This window comes from Sphaeramia orbicularis, chromosome 3 (assembly GCF_902148855.1).
Source record: "Sphaeramia orbicularis chromosome 3, fSphaOr1.1, whole genome shotgun sequence".
NCBI classification, from domain to species: Eukaryota; Metazoa; Chordata; class Actinopteri; order Kurtiformes; family Apogonidae; genus Sphaeramia; species Sphaeramia orbicularis.
The window spans coordinates 50,388,680-50,401,581 of NC_043959.1; the positions used below are offsets into that span (position 1 = coordinate 50,388,680).

The 12,902-nt window shown below is 40.0% G+C and overlaps 1 protein-coding gene across 1 annotated transcript in view; it reads right to left on the reverse strand.

Annotated features, from left to right (window-relative positions):
- The window catches only part of sox6 (SRY-box transcription factor 6), a 126,344-nt gene that overhangs the window by 57,078 nt on the left and 56,364 nt on the right, over positions 1 to 12,902 (reverse strand). Inside the window, exon 6 of the mRNA XM_030130301.1 lies at positions 5,157 to 5,246. Coding sequence (XP_029986161.1) covers positions 5,157 to 5,246 — 90 coding nt within the window. The remainder of the gene's footprint in view (positions 1 to 5,156; positions 5,247 to 12,902) is intronic.

Consider the following 12,902-nt stretch of genomic DNA (forward strand, 5'->3'; position numbering starts at 1 on the left):
AAAGGTTATTAATAAAAGCACACCTCATCTTCTGTGGTTTTGCTGTTCATGCTGAATGCTGGTAGAGACTAATATTTTGATGATGGAGGAAGCTTCACTCTTCACTATAATTATGATAATGTAAAAGCTCCAGCACTTCACTGTCTATCTATGACACTGGACAAGACACTTCATCTAAGCCAAGATAGAGACTCGAAATGTTACTCGGTGGGAGATGCTGGTGATCTTTAAACTCACACTGAAGCAGAAGAGAGAAAAAACAAAAAAGAAAAAGAAACTCCACAAGCCTTCTTTGTTAAATACATAATTATGTGAATTTATAATACTCTGCAATAAACCAGGAATCTCACCACTGTGGCAGTTGTGTATGTACGAAAGGTACATAGCAAAGCTTATTATATGAAAACAAAGCTTGTCTCCAACACTTTTATTCATCTCTTGTTGCCTTGTGTAATGATGAGTCTGACCCCTGTGCCCTCAAAACAGAAAAAGCATACACAGTTTTCAAGGTCTCGCCTGTACAAAGTGCTTCAAGCCTGTGAGGCAGTGATCTAGGCAAAAGCGTCCTTTGTATAAATCTTACAATTAAAAATGGGTTTTGATGTTATTTCATTCTTTTCATGGTACATTTATATATTGGTTTTACCTTTATAAGCCATAACTAAAGCAGAATATTCTTTTTTCCTTGGACTGTGCAAAAGAGATCTCTCAAAGGCTCTCAGACTGCTGTCTTTGTTGAATAAATACATCAACAATGCTTATGTTTTGTCTGCATTTTGCCCAGATCATAAGCATGCAGACTGATAAAACTGAACAGGAACCAAAAGCAGATGAGACCAATTAAACAGAATAGTGAATGTAGAACACCTGCTTATACTTCAAGATGCCTGCAAGGTTGTAGTCATTGTTAGATGTAAATGAAGATCAACAGTGTTTGCATTAACGTTTAATGGCGTAACTTCATAGGTGGCCTTAAGTAAAGAAAGGAATTCACAAGGGCAGCGGGACATCTTAAGCTTCAGATGAGGATTTTTAGAGGCAGGGAAACTGGACATGTGAAGAAGTAATCATCCTTTTGTATACATCTGTCCTTTTGCATTACAGATAGAATAGTTTGTGTTCCTACTGTAAAAGGCCATATATCTTTGTTGTATCTGTAAATCCGCCACATTCTTGCCGCAAATAAAAATGCCATTAATGCGTGTGTTTGCATGAAAAGTATTATACAACTTTAGGCGTCATTAGCTAAACAAACCGTGACAAACCACCGAATGATAATTCAAAATACAAACAGAAAATTTTCTATCCTTATCCTGCACTCACACTTGAGAACAGCACTTCCTTTTTTACCTCCATTGCCACAAGCTAAATTCCTCAATTCATTAGAGGAGAAAAACACACAGTCCAACACTCTCATACATTCATCTGGCAAATGTGGCCTGAGGAATAATGATTTACTGTGGCTCATATTTCACCTGAGTGCACAGGGCAAACAGTTGACTGAAGTGTTGTGGAGAAAATGCAAACTGAGGCATTTTTGACTGGAGTAACTGGACAGACACTGTTTTGTGCTGTTTGTGAGTATATTTTTTGTGTGTTTCAGTAAATATAATAAAAATAATATTCGTACATAGTATGTTGTAAAAAGACAGTTACTATACACACTTCAGCTCCTAAAGATGCAAAAGTGTCCACAGATACCTCTACAAAGTCTTCGCAACCCTACTTTATGGAAGCTATTAAGAATAAAGTTAAATTTAAAGTGAATAATCATGTTTTGAAGCAAACCCAGATGGCTGAACAATATGAGCTCTGTGTTCACACAGTGGACTCCTTTCTGTCAGTGCGATGGTAAAGCCAGCACAGGTAGGGCCAGCATCAAATCAGTCTCAGCTGCCGCCCTGCCCTGCCCTGTGTTCTCCTCTTAAACAGCTTCCACTTATCTGCCTGCCACAGGACTGTCTGTGTGCACCCTAACACTGTCATGTAGTCACCATTCTCAAATTGATTGTGACAGTGCAAGAGCCCCGATTTTTGCGCTTCAGAATTCAAGCTGCCATTTCAACGCCAATGTACAATGTTAAGCTTTTTTCTTTTTTTTTTCCAAGAGAATGAATACAGCTTGTGTTCCAATTTAGTAACTACATATTTTCCTTCAGTTTGAGTAAATGCTTGAGCATTTTGCACCCCCCCACACCCCAACAGGGGGCCGGGAAACTGGCACTCAGCAGGGAAACTTAAACAGCTCTGTTGAGTATGAGGCTCAAAGACCCTGCACAGAGCAAGCATGCAACAAAGAGAAACCTTATCTTCCACAGGACACTGTATACTTTATTTATATATATACAGTCTGTGACACAATACATGTGTATATATAGACACACATATATATCAGGATTAGAGGCGTATTAAATTAGGGGCTTTGAATTTGTTTCAGAGAAAAATTGGATTTGGGTATATAATTATGAATGTGGCTACGTATCCGCTTCTAATATTTCTCTCAAGCTCTTTGTATAGCTGTCTCTCGCGCTCCTCCTTCCTCCTATTATCTGAAACTTTCTGTGGTTTGGAGCCCATCCAGCCAGCCTCCCTTACTTGCTCTGTGGTTTTGTTCAGGAGATTTCATCTCCCTCCTCATCATTCCTGCAGATTGACAGCTAAGCTCAGGTATGAAAACAAACAGTTACCTCTGGAATTGACTGGTGAAAAGAAATCTGCCACTAATGCTTCTACTCAAACTCTCCTGCCCCTGCTGATGCTAAGCCCCACAGCCTTTTCTTGTACAGCATACAAGAAAAGGCTGTGGGGCTTAGCAGATAGAGATTTGAAATCATTAACCCCTAATAACACCATTCTACATGACTGAAGCACAAGACCCCGCTACTGGATTACTAAGCCTGTTTCTGAGGTGCTCTTTGCACCTTTTAGTCAAAGAGCATCCAGCAGACAAACACACATATGCCAAAAGCTATAATTATAGATGTGTCATCCGTAAGAGGTAAATGTTTGTGAGCAAAGGTTTAAAAGCAACTCGCTGATGCTGTTGATACAATTTTTTTTCTTTTGTTTGTATATTGTACGTACATGTTCACTTCGGCAGGATAAAGTATTCAGGGCATGTTTGAACAACACTGCAGTAAAAGAATGTTTTTCTTTTTATGGGTGAAGCCTCGGGTCAAATTCTGTCACACCTATTGTTGTTGGGTTTTTTTTCTCTACTTTTATTTGTTTCTACGAACGAGACAAAATTATTTTCTCACCCAGTTTGTGCCAGCCAAATTCCACCACTTGGAATAACACAATCACTTGTCTTTCAAGGTTTTGATGGAACAATGTCAAAAGGTAGCCTAAAAGGTGCTCAGTGTAATTGGCTGAAGAATCAGAGAGCGATCAGCATAGAATACACAAGGCCACCCTGCCAGCAGATACTGTAGTTTTTATCTGCATGTCAGCCTTTATTCCTCATATACTTTCTTTCTTTCATTTAAACCTACTGGCATGTTTGCCTTTTGTGCTGATTTTAACCTAACAATTAATGGAACCTCTGATTCATCATAACACTTTAGATCTTAATCATAAGGTGTTTTCTACTTGGTACCTTTGTTTGTGTTTTAATTAGGCGGACCTTGTGCGTCTCCAACCCTGGGCTTCTTTTTAATTGCCCGTATTTACATCAGGCAGACATCAAACGCAGAGAGAGAGACATTTGTAAGGGGGAGCACAAAGCAGCCCTTTGAAATATCTACAGTCATATGAAATGGCATGCTAATTAAAAATCTTAGGGTGCCACTGTGATAGGAGAAACATTTATATTGGTAACTGTGGTGTATAGACTGTCTCCATAACTCATCAACAGACAGAGGCCATAGTGTTTATTATCAGTCTCCCTACCTGTTTACAGACCACCAAGTAACCTTCCCGTTCCCATTCATCAAACAGAAGAAATGCCCTCCCTGTAATTTAGCAGACCAGCTTTCAAAAGGCTAAATCATTTTAAACATTTCACCCAGTGCACTTTGATCTACAGTGGCATACAGTATACAAGGGCAGGTACAATGAATCTAGTTTACCAAGCTGTGATTTATCCTTCAGTTCATTAAGGTTATTGCCAATGAATATACTTATTAGAGCATTCTACAGCATTTTTCCCTTCCTCTGCAAGTGGCGAAAGTGTAATTCAGTAATTAAAACTAAACACTAGTTTTATTTATGTATGTTGCACATGTTTTATTAAATGAGACAATTAGGGAAATTGTAAAAATCACTTGCATACGTGGCACTGAAACACCTTCTTACTAAAGGCTGATCTACCCAATCTAAGACTGAACTGTAAGACTTGTGATCTTTCTGTGTTAAGTGATATCATTTCGCAAATAAAATGAATAAATAAAAATAAGATCCTACTTGTCTGATGAAGGGAAATCACTGAAAGAGCACACAAGTGCCAGTGACAGCCTGGTGTTATCAGCCAGCTGGTATTGTGCTCTGCTGTATAAACACTCCTGCTCTCAGTAACAGTCAGTGCTAAGGACTAAGGAGCGGCCCTGCCCATCCTCGGCCCACCTTCACCCTGCCATAAACAGAGATTTTGGGGGAGTGCTGAGTTGTGCTTTGCTGCGCTGCACTTGATACGCTGCACAGGGCGTTCACTGCCAGAGTCAAGACATTCCACTCACATGCAGCCTCGGTGAGGAGACAACTCTGTGCATCTCCGCACCGTCTCTGCTGAATTTCTCTCCTCTTGGCTCGGCCATGCTCTGTTTGTGTCGAGCCCACTTTGGGTTCAACAGTTACCAGAGCGGCATGAACACGCTACATGTGCAGGAGCAGAGTAGCTATGCTCAGGACTGTCTGAAGGGACAACAACAATAAAGCACTGACAGGCACAGAGAGCCACAGAATGGGTCTAAATGGGGTGGAATTTTGAAGACAGCACTTTGGACAGATTAGGGCATTCCAACAAAAGATAAGGGAGGAGAGAAATGAATGGAGGGCAGCCAAAGGCCTTTGTTTTATTTCAAGTACAAGGCTGTTTCTGAGATTATACAGTGCATAGATTATGCTTGTCTGATAGGAATGAGGGACTTGTTAACATGGCTTAAAGTGGTATTTGTGTGGTAAAGCTGCATGGTTTGATGTAGTCATTGTATTCCTACCTTTTACTTCTGCCAGAAGTTCACTAGTGTTGAGCCTCTCCATCTTTTCCTTCCAGTCTTTAGAAAGAAGCTTCTCCATGCATGAGGATTCTGGAAAAAAAGTTTTACATTTAAGTAAAAAAAAAAAAAAAAAAAAAAAAAAAATCAACACATTTATCTTAAATATGGTATGAAAGGAAAATGTTGTAGTTCTGAATGCAACAATAATGCAATTCCTCTACTATCAAAACTGCTTAGAATGTTAGTGGTTTTTACATCTATTCACATAAAAGAAAATGAAAGAAAGTTAGTGCATCATGACTGGGAAATAGAATTTCCTTGTGATGGCAGTACATTGCACGGCGAACATTAAAAGAGAGTCCGTCTGACAGTTGAGAGATGAGCCAAGGGTGGGGTGAGGAGGGAAGCAGGCATTGTGGGGATAGCATAAGGGCAGAGACGCACATTAAGGGGGAGGTAAGGAGTGAGGGTGGGTATGTCCGAGCGTTCACATAGCTGCCAATGATGAAAACAATTAACATTTGTCCAGCAGACAATGAATCAGAGGAGGAATGGTTGCAATCTGCCATGCTGTCGCTGGGGTAGCTGATAAAGAACACACTGGGCTAGCTGACCCAGGCCTCCACCATCCAGGCACTGCTGAGGGGTCAGCCTGTTCCCATCAAACACCAGCAGCACAAGTAAGCCGCCACCCCTCCACCTTGAAGTACTATCTCCACAAAATGCCTCTAGTATTAACCAAATCAAGACATCAACTATGCATCGTCTCCTAAGAGCGTAATTAAAGATACAAAAATCCTGTACAGAGCAATTCAGGGAGTTCAACTGAAATTAATCCATTAGTGGTTATTAAAAAAATAATGTACTGTGTATTTGATGAATATAAAACATCTGTGCTGTGAAACTGTCCACCGGTTTCGCAGAGTGCCTGAGGTTAATATTTGTAAAACTGCTTCTATAAAGGGAGAATTTAAAAAAAAAAAAAAACCAAAGAGACACACTAATTATAACCACAATGGCCCCAAGCACTCTAATGAATAGTTTAACTACACATCTAACACAGGATGATTTCTAAACATAGCCCTGGCAACAAAAGGATACAGGTTAATGTTCTAAAATTATGCCACAGAGGAAGTTTCTCTCAGTTGGATATTGATGTCATATGTTCTTGATTCAATGGTTCACAGAGGTAAACGGGGCTAAACACTGATTATCCTGCTCAATACCAAAAGCAGAAAGGATTTATGCAGTTTCCAATGTATACAAGTGTTGTCTCCTTGCCCTCTGCTTCCACAAACCGCACACTGTTGCTCCCTCTGACAAACACACTGACTTCAGAAGAACTAGGAGTAACAGGGGTTTGGAGTTGTTGTGGCCTTGTTTAAGGATGGCTTTCAGAGAGATCAAGCAGAGTGACCATTTTGTTTGATTGTCCACTTCCTCCGATGTGATGGGGGTCGACAGGACATCTTCAGCTCAGGGTCATTATAACATTACTTCTGCTTTATTGACTTTCCAATTCCCAACTCACAGTTTGTCCCCTTGACCCTAGGAGAGGGAGATAGAAAAAGCTGTGTGTGTTGTTTGTGTTTGTATGTGTTAACTCCCTGCGTGGCACAAAGATCACAGATCTTAAAACAGGGGTAAAGGGCAGAGGGGAGTAGCAGAGCTTAGCTCTTCTTCTTCCATGTGCCTCACCCTGGAGTGAGACACTTCCTCTCCAAGAACAACCTCCGAATCATAATCCACACTCACACATTGACATTTTCTCCCCTAAAACACAGAAAAAGGCTTTTTTAAGTGGTATGAAGGGGAATTAAACAAACACGCTGAACATATGTTAATAAGCACACATATGCTTTCTCTCACACACACACTCATATGCACACACACAATTTCATCACAGATGCTCCTCCAGCACTTGATCATTAAGGAATGCACCAACTGTTGGAGATAATGTGGTGCCAGCTTCCATTCTACTCCAGTCCTCCCCTCCCTTCCACCTCCTTCCCAGGAGAGCTGCCGCCCCCTCACTTCTCCATCCCCTCCACCGGGCCAGACGCAACCTGCCAAGTCCTCCAACAGGAGAGACTACAGCTGGAATGCAACACTGTCCTCCCTGCCTTCCACCTGGGAGAGGTGAATAATGACCTGGATTAGTCTATAAAATAACTCTCTAACACCTTTCAGTGTTCGAACAGTGCGGACAAAACAGGCAACCAAAAATGGATTTGGTGAACGCAGAACAACTTTTGCGCAGGCGTGTTTGAAGAAAACAGTAAATGAGTCAGATGTCTGGCCTTTTTCAAAACGTGCTTCCACAGCCTATTTTTCAGAAGAATTTAGATTAATAGGAGGAATGCTATTTCAGTTCCTAAAATGCCTGTCTGTCTGTTTTCTCTGGAGAAATTATAGATGCCAATAGAAACACTGGTTAGTATCAACATAATAATTACAGTCAGGTTATGACATTGAGAATGTCAGAAATTGATACACAGTGTATTCACCATAAAATAACAGATTATGTTTGATAAAAAAAGATACACTTTGCAGATTTAATTTAATATCAAATGTTGGTAGAGAGGGAAAGCATAATTATTTAGAGCAATTAATCTGAAGTTTTTAATATCAAGAAGAGTTTGCAGCTCTTGTCCTCCCTCTCAAAGTAGGACATCACATACTGGGGAATTAGCTTAAACAAGAGAAGAGTCCAGTGAGTTTATTTTTATTTTCCTGTGGGGGCTCTTAAATCTCTCGCACCCCCTCCCCATCCATTTCTTTCCCTCCCCCTCTCGAGATAAAATGCTCCGTGGCTGGGGAGCAGGCCATTCAGCTGGGATGAGAATGGAATGAAAACAATAGCCCTTATCAGGCTCTTATTTACATTTTCCCAGCGTCCCTGCAGTAGACAGCTTGGCTTGTCACCAAGCCCAGATCGCCCCACTGGACCCAGACCAACTTCCTCCAGCCCCAGCGATTCCAATGGTCCCTATGGACCCTTGCCTGGCACAGACCCCCTCCGCTCTGTAGCTAGTACAGATAGCAACATACAAGACAAAACTACTGGAGTGTGTGTCCAAGTCGTGTTCCCATTGAGAGGGGAATGGTTTCTGGACTACTAAGCCCGTCTGGGTCTCATTGTCTCTCCTCTTGGGCTGGTGCTGTAAAGCTGGAAAAATGCCCTGAACCCTTTCTTGAGGTTTTTGCGAGTGGCACTGGGAAGAAACTGAACAGTCATCACTGAGTTAATACTGCCAAATTCAATATGTTTATCTGCTATCGGCACTGTAATCTCTGGTGTACAGCTTTTCTGTGCAGGTACTCTACGATCCTATTGATGTGGGTGAACAGCGTATGGATTGAGACACCTAAAGCCGAGATGAGTTGGCCAGATCAGACTACAGCTTTTTCACTGTATTAAAAACAAAGCTAATGAACCTCATAAATCTGAACAAAGGAATGTTTCTCGCTTGATGTGTGACATAAACAGAGCTTTCAGCACCTGGCAGTCAGTGCTGCCAGAATATCATGTTCAGTATAAACCACAGTTGTGAGGCAGGTTACAATCAACAATCTGCCCCGACAGCACTGACATAAAATATAGACACACTTTTCTTCTTCAGGAAGTTTTCACTTCTTGTAACTTCACTTCGCATTATAGATAAAGTATCTTATTGTACATTGTTCACACTTATTTTTAATAAATTGAGTACTCGTTGGCTATAAATGCCTGTGGTTGTGGAGCGAAGAGAAGGTTGCTGGCTAATGTATGTTTTTATTGCTGCTCTAAACAGAGCAGTTAATTCAAACGATCATTGGAAACTGTAGAAAACCTCAAATCACTAAGTGGAACACCAAATAGACAAATAAATGCAGTCACAAACAAATCAAACCTTGTCACTTTGGAATTGGATTGGTCAGTAATAAAGTAGATCTTAAAAATTCATGACGCACTAATTTTCAAATGGCTTTCTCAATTGCTATGGAGACATGAAGTTCAGTGTTTATTAAATTTAACAAAAAACAGCGCTGATTGGGGAGAAAGGCCATCTTCACTTTTACATTTCGGTGTTTTTAAAGCCTGAAAAGGTTTAATCGGCTAAATTTGTTGATGCAACAAAACATGTCATCATGTTTCAAAAGACGGTGTCTGCCTGTGAGCACAAAAATGGTTTGTTACGACATGCAGCAGTGGGTGTTTTATTACCCTGTGTTGTCAGCAATGAAAACGTTTCAACTGTCTGCCACCACATTCTGAGCTTCTCTGTGTGCACTATTCTCCTGGGAGAAAGATGATACTTGTGTTTGAGTGTTTGTTGTGTTGAAAAGCCATTGGCAGAGAAAAGAGGGCTATCTGGGAGAGTCAAATTAGCTATAAGTCATGGATAACAGACTAAGAGACTTCCCCTTTAGCATTGGCCTTGTATATCAGTTGTCCCAGCCTCGAGGGGAAACATGTAATTACCAAATCAATGATCAACTGACACTGACCATATAAATAATTTGCTCCTCAGAATGCAGAGACCTTTACAATGAGGAATATATAGAATTAAGAGGAGCAGATCAATTTAAAGTCTTTGTCAAGTTTCATCTTAATCTTTGTACAGAACCATTTATTAATCATTTTAAGTAATCAGGAAATGCAAATATGGATTTCTGAACTATAGTGAGAAAACATAAAGTAAGAATATTTTAGCTACTAAGTTGAGACACTGAAATCCTCTGGATTAGAACAAATAGAAAATAATCACATTAATTAAAGTTAAAGACAATTTAGCTATGGAAATTAAAAAATTACATATATATATATATATATATATATATATATAAAGTAACATTAAAGCCTAACCACATGTTAAAATAATATGTGTGTGAAGTTAGATGAACTCTTACTGTTTTAAATACTCGCACATATGTTTGGTAAAATGGGCCTGTATACATTCTGTGTGGATACATGTGCAAAGAGCTGTTTGTTGTCTTAAACTAACTAAAATTTTTCTGAAATAAAAAAAAGTATGTAGAAAGTAAACATAAAGAGATTAACAGTGAATGTATAAATGTGAGAACTGAAAAAGGAAAACTATTTTTTTTTTTTTCAGTTTAATTTGAGATATAACTGCACATCGTCAGTAGGTAAGCATATTGTCTTTAACACAAAATAATACACATTACTGTTCCTTTCATCCTCTAGATGACACTGTATTCATAGTATAGTTCATGCATACACCATATAGTTTATCCAGCAGATCCACATGTGAAAATGATGTGTTTCATTTGCAAAAATAATGACTAAAATTGCTTTTTTAAAAAGCCCTTCAGTTTGACTCCGGTGTTTAGAACGCGATACAGTATGTTTCTCTAATTTATGCATACATTTCTAAAACTCTCAAAATCTCACTCAGACAATGATAGGCTGACGTCTAATTTCCCATCCACTCTGCACTGCACGGGAAACAAATCAAAAGTCGAGATTGATAAAAAAGAAAATGACTGTGACACACTCCAAGGAGTCCTTTGAATATCTTAATCACAGACACACTAAAAACAAGACCCCATCATCACACCAAATAAAACATAATAATTACAAGAGGCAGGCAGGGAAGTGAAATGCAGAGAGAAAACATGTTTTTGTCATTCAGCCGGTAGTCCCTGAGACAACAGCTGTTGGATGCTGCAAATACTCCTGAAGTCTCCATAATCATGGCGTTATTGAAGTGAGGACAAAAAGGGCACTAATTGCAAGGGAGCAATCGGAACGCAATAGGTTACACACCCGGGTGATGCTGCACAATGCAAACGCTAAAGAGGGAGCTGGGGGGAAAAAACATTCTGAGCACAACAGTGCGTTGTCGCTCATTTTCAAGCAATTACCTTTCCTCGTTGTCAACAGTTTTAATAACCTCTAGCATTTCCAAAAGACTTTTTGATTCAGTTAAATAATATCAGCTTTTTAATATGTAATTGCTAGTGCTGGCATGCATAAATATAAAGGTCCAGCTTCTTGAGACATGTCAGTGTATTATGGAGCACCTGCACCTTGTGGTGGGCTTTCTTTTTAAGTGATACCTAATCATTTTTCCACTTGGTGAACATCTCTGTTATCCGCCCATAGACTATCCTGTTTGGTCATGTAAACAGTTGCTATAAATACTATATATACCTGGATAAGACAGGCTTCATCTGAGGATGTGGTTCAAGAAAAAGCAGGTCCTCACTCCTCCAATATTCCCTTCATCCTATCTTATTTCATTACTTCTTAGTCTTCCTTAGTCTTCTTTCTTTAACTCATGATGATATCATGCCTCAACCAGCATCAGTGCATAAAGGGGGCTTTAGATCAGAAGAGTTATTCCTAAAATATCAAAGATCATTTAGGAGTCAGAAGTTTGAGAAGTTGGCTTTATGGAAACTGAATCCAGGGCAGATAATGGATCTAAGTGCTCATCGTAATTCACGTGCATGGAATAAACTCCTATCTAAGAAGTTATGTTTCTTCTTTTATGATGAGCTCATATTTTGTGGTTACTCTTAGCCGACTGTATTATTTAACATGTATTAGCCCTATTAGTTATTAAAGATTGAGACTGAAAGCCACAGGTCAAAACTATTACAAATTAAGCAGTTTTTGGGTGTGAGCATTATACGCAAGGTGCATGCAATGTCTGAATATTTTAGCTGTTTCCTCAGGCATCTAAACATGCTGGTTTATTTGACTGAAAACTGGTCCCTCATGCTTTACCTTTATCTGCACTGACCAACGTGTTAATCCCACAGTGTTGACCTGGCCACTCGGAGAAGCCATAGTCACACACAGCACCCTGACCTCTCTAAATAGGACACGTGTCTATCAAGCATATATGAATTAACCATCCCCAAGAGGCTTCACCTCCTGAGCTGAGCAGCATGTGACCTCTCCCAATCCATTTTACTGCGGCACTCTGTGGCAATCAGGCTTGAATTATTAAAGTGAGCAGTGAGCAATGATCAATTCATTGTGGCCCTTGCTCGCAGACTGCCTGGTCGTACTTCAGCAGGAATGACATTGAGAACACTTGAGTATGCTTCCAGACAATGCACATAAATGTGAAATATGTCAGACCCAATATGTCAATAATCATAACTGTACAGGCTGAGGCCATGTCCAGGCTAATCCTACAGAAATGCTATTAGATGACTGTGGGGTAAGCAGGTTTCATTGATGTGATTTCTTACAAATGCCTTCTTGAGAGAAGAGCAGGAGAAATTCAAGGGATCAACGTTTATACTCTAGGCCTAATCATAAGAAATGTTCTGTGATTATTTTTCAGCATATCTTCAACATCCACTTGAGGAGATTCACAGGTCTGTGCTTCATAGAAGGCGCATAATTCAAAGTCAAATTGCAGTCTCAGTCTCTTTATCTGCATCACGAAGAGAGTAAAAAACAAAAGATAATCATGTGAAAAAGAGGGGAAAAAAAGGTTGCTGGGAAGTATATGCAACTCAAGGAACCTGGAAGTATGAAGAGGGCAAGAAAAAAAAATCCAATCAAAACTTCGTGAGGAGATGAGGAGCCAAGATAAACCAGTACTCAGAGCCCCCAAAACTGCAATCTCCCCTTAAGCCGGAGAGTGGCAGCTGGCAGAACAGCTGGTGAATAGGATTAATGTCAGAAGAATGAAATAAAACTCAACATATGTCCGAGCCCGAGGTGTTGGGACTGTGCGTGATTGTGCCCCCGATGGATGCCATGTGTGCAGCTGGAAG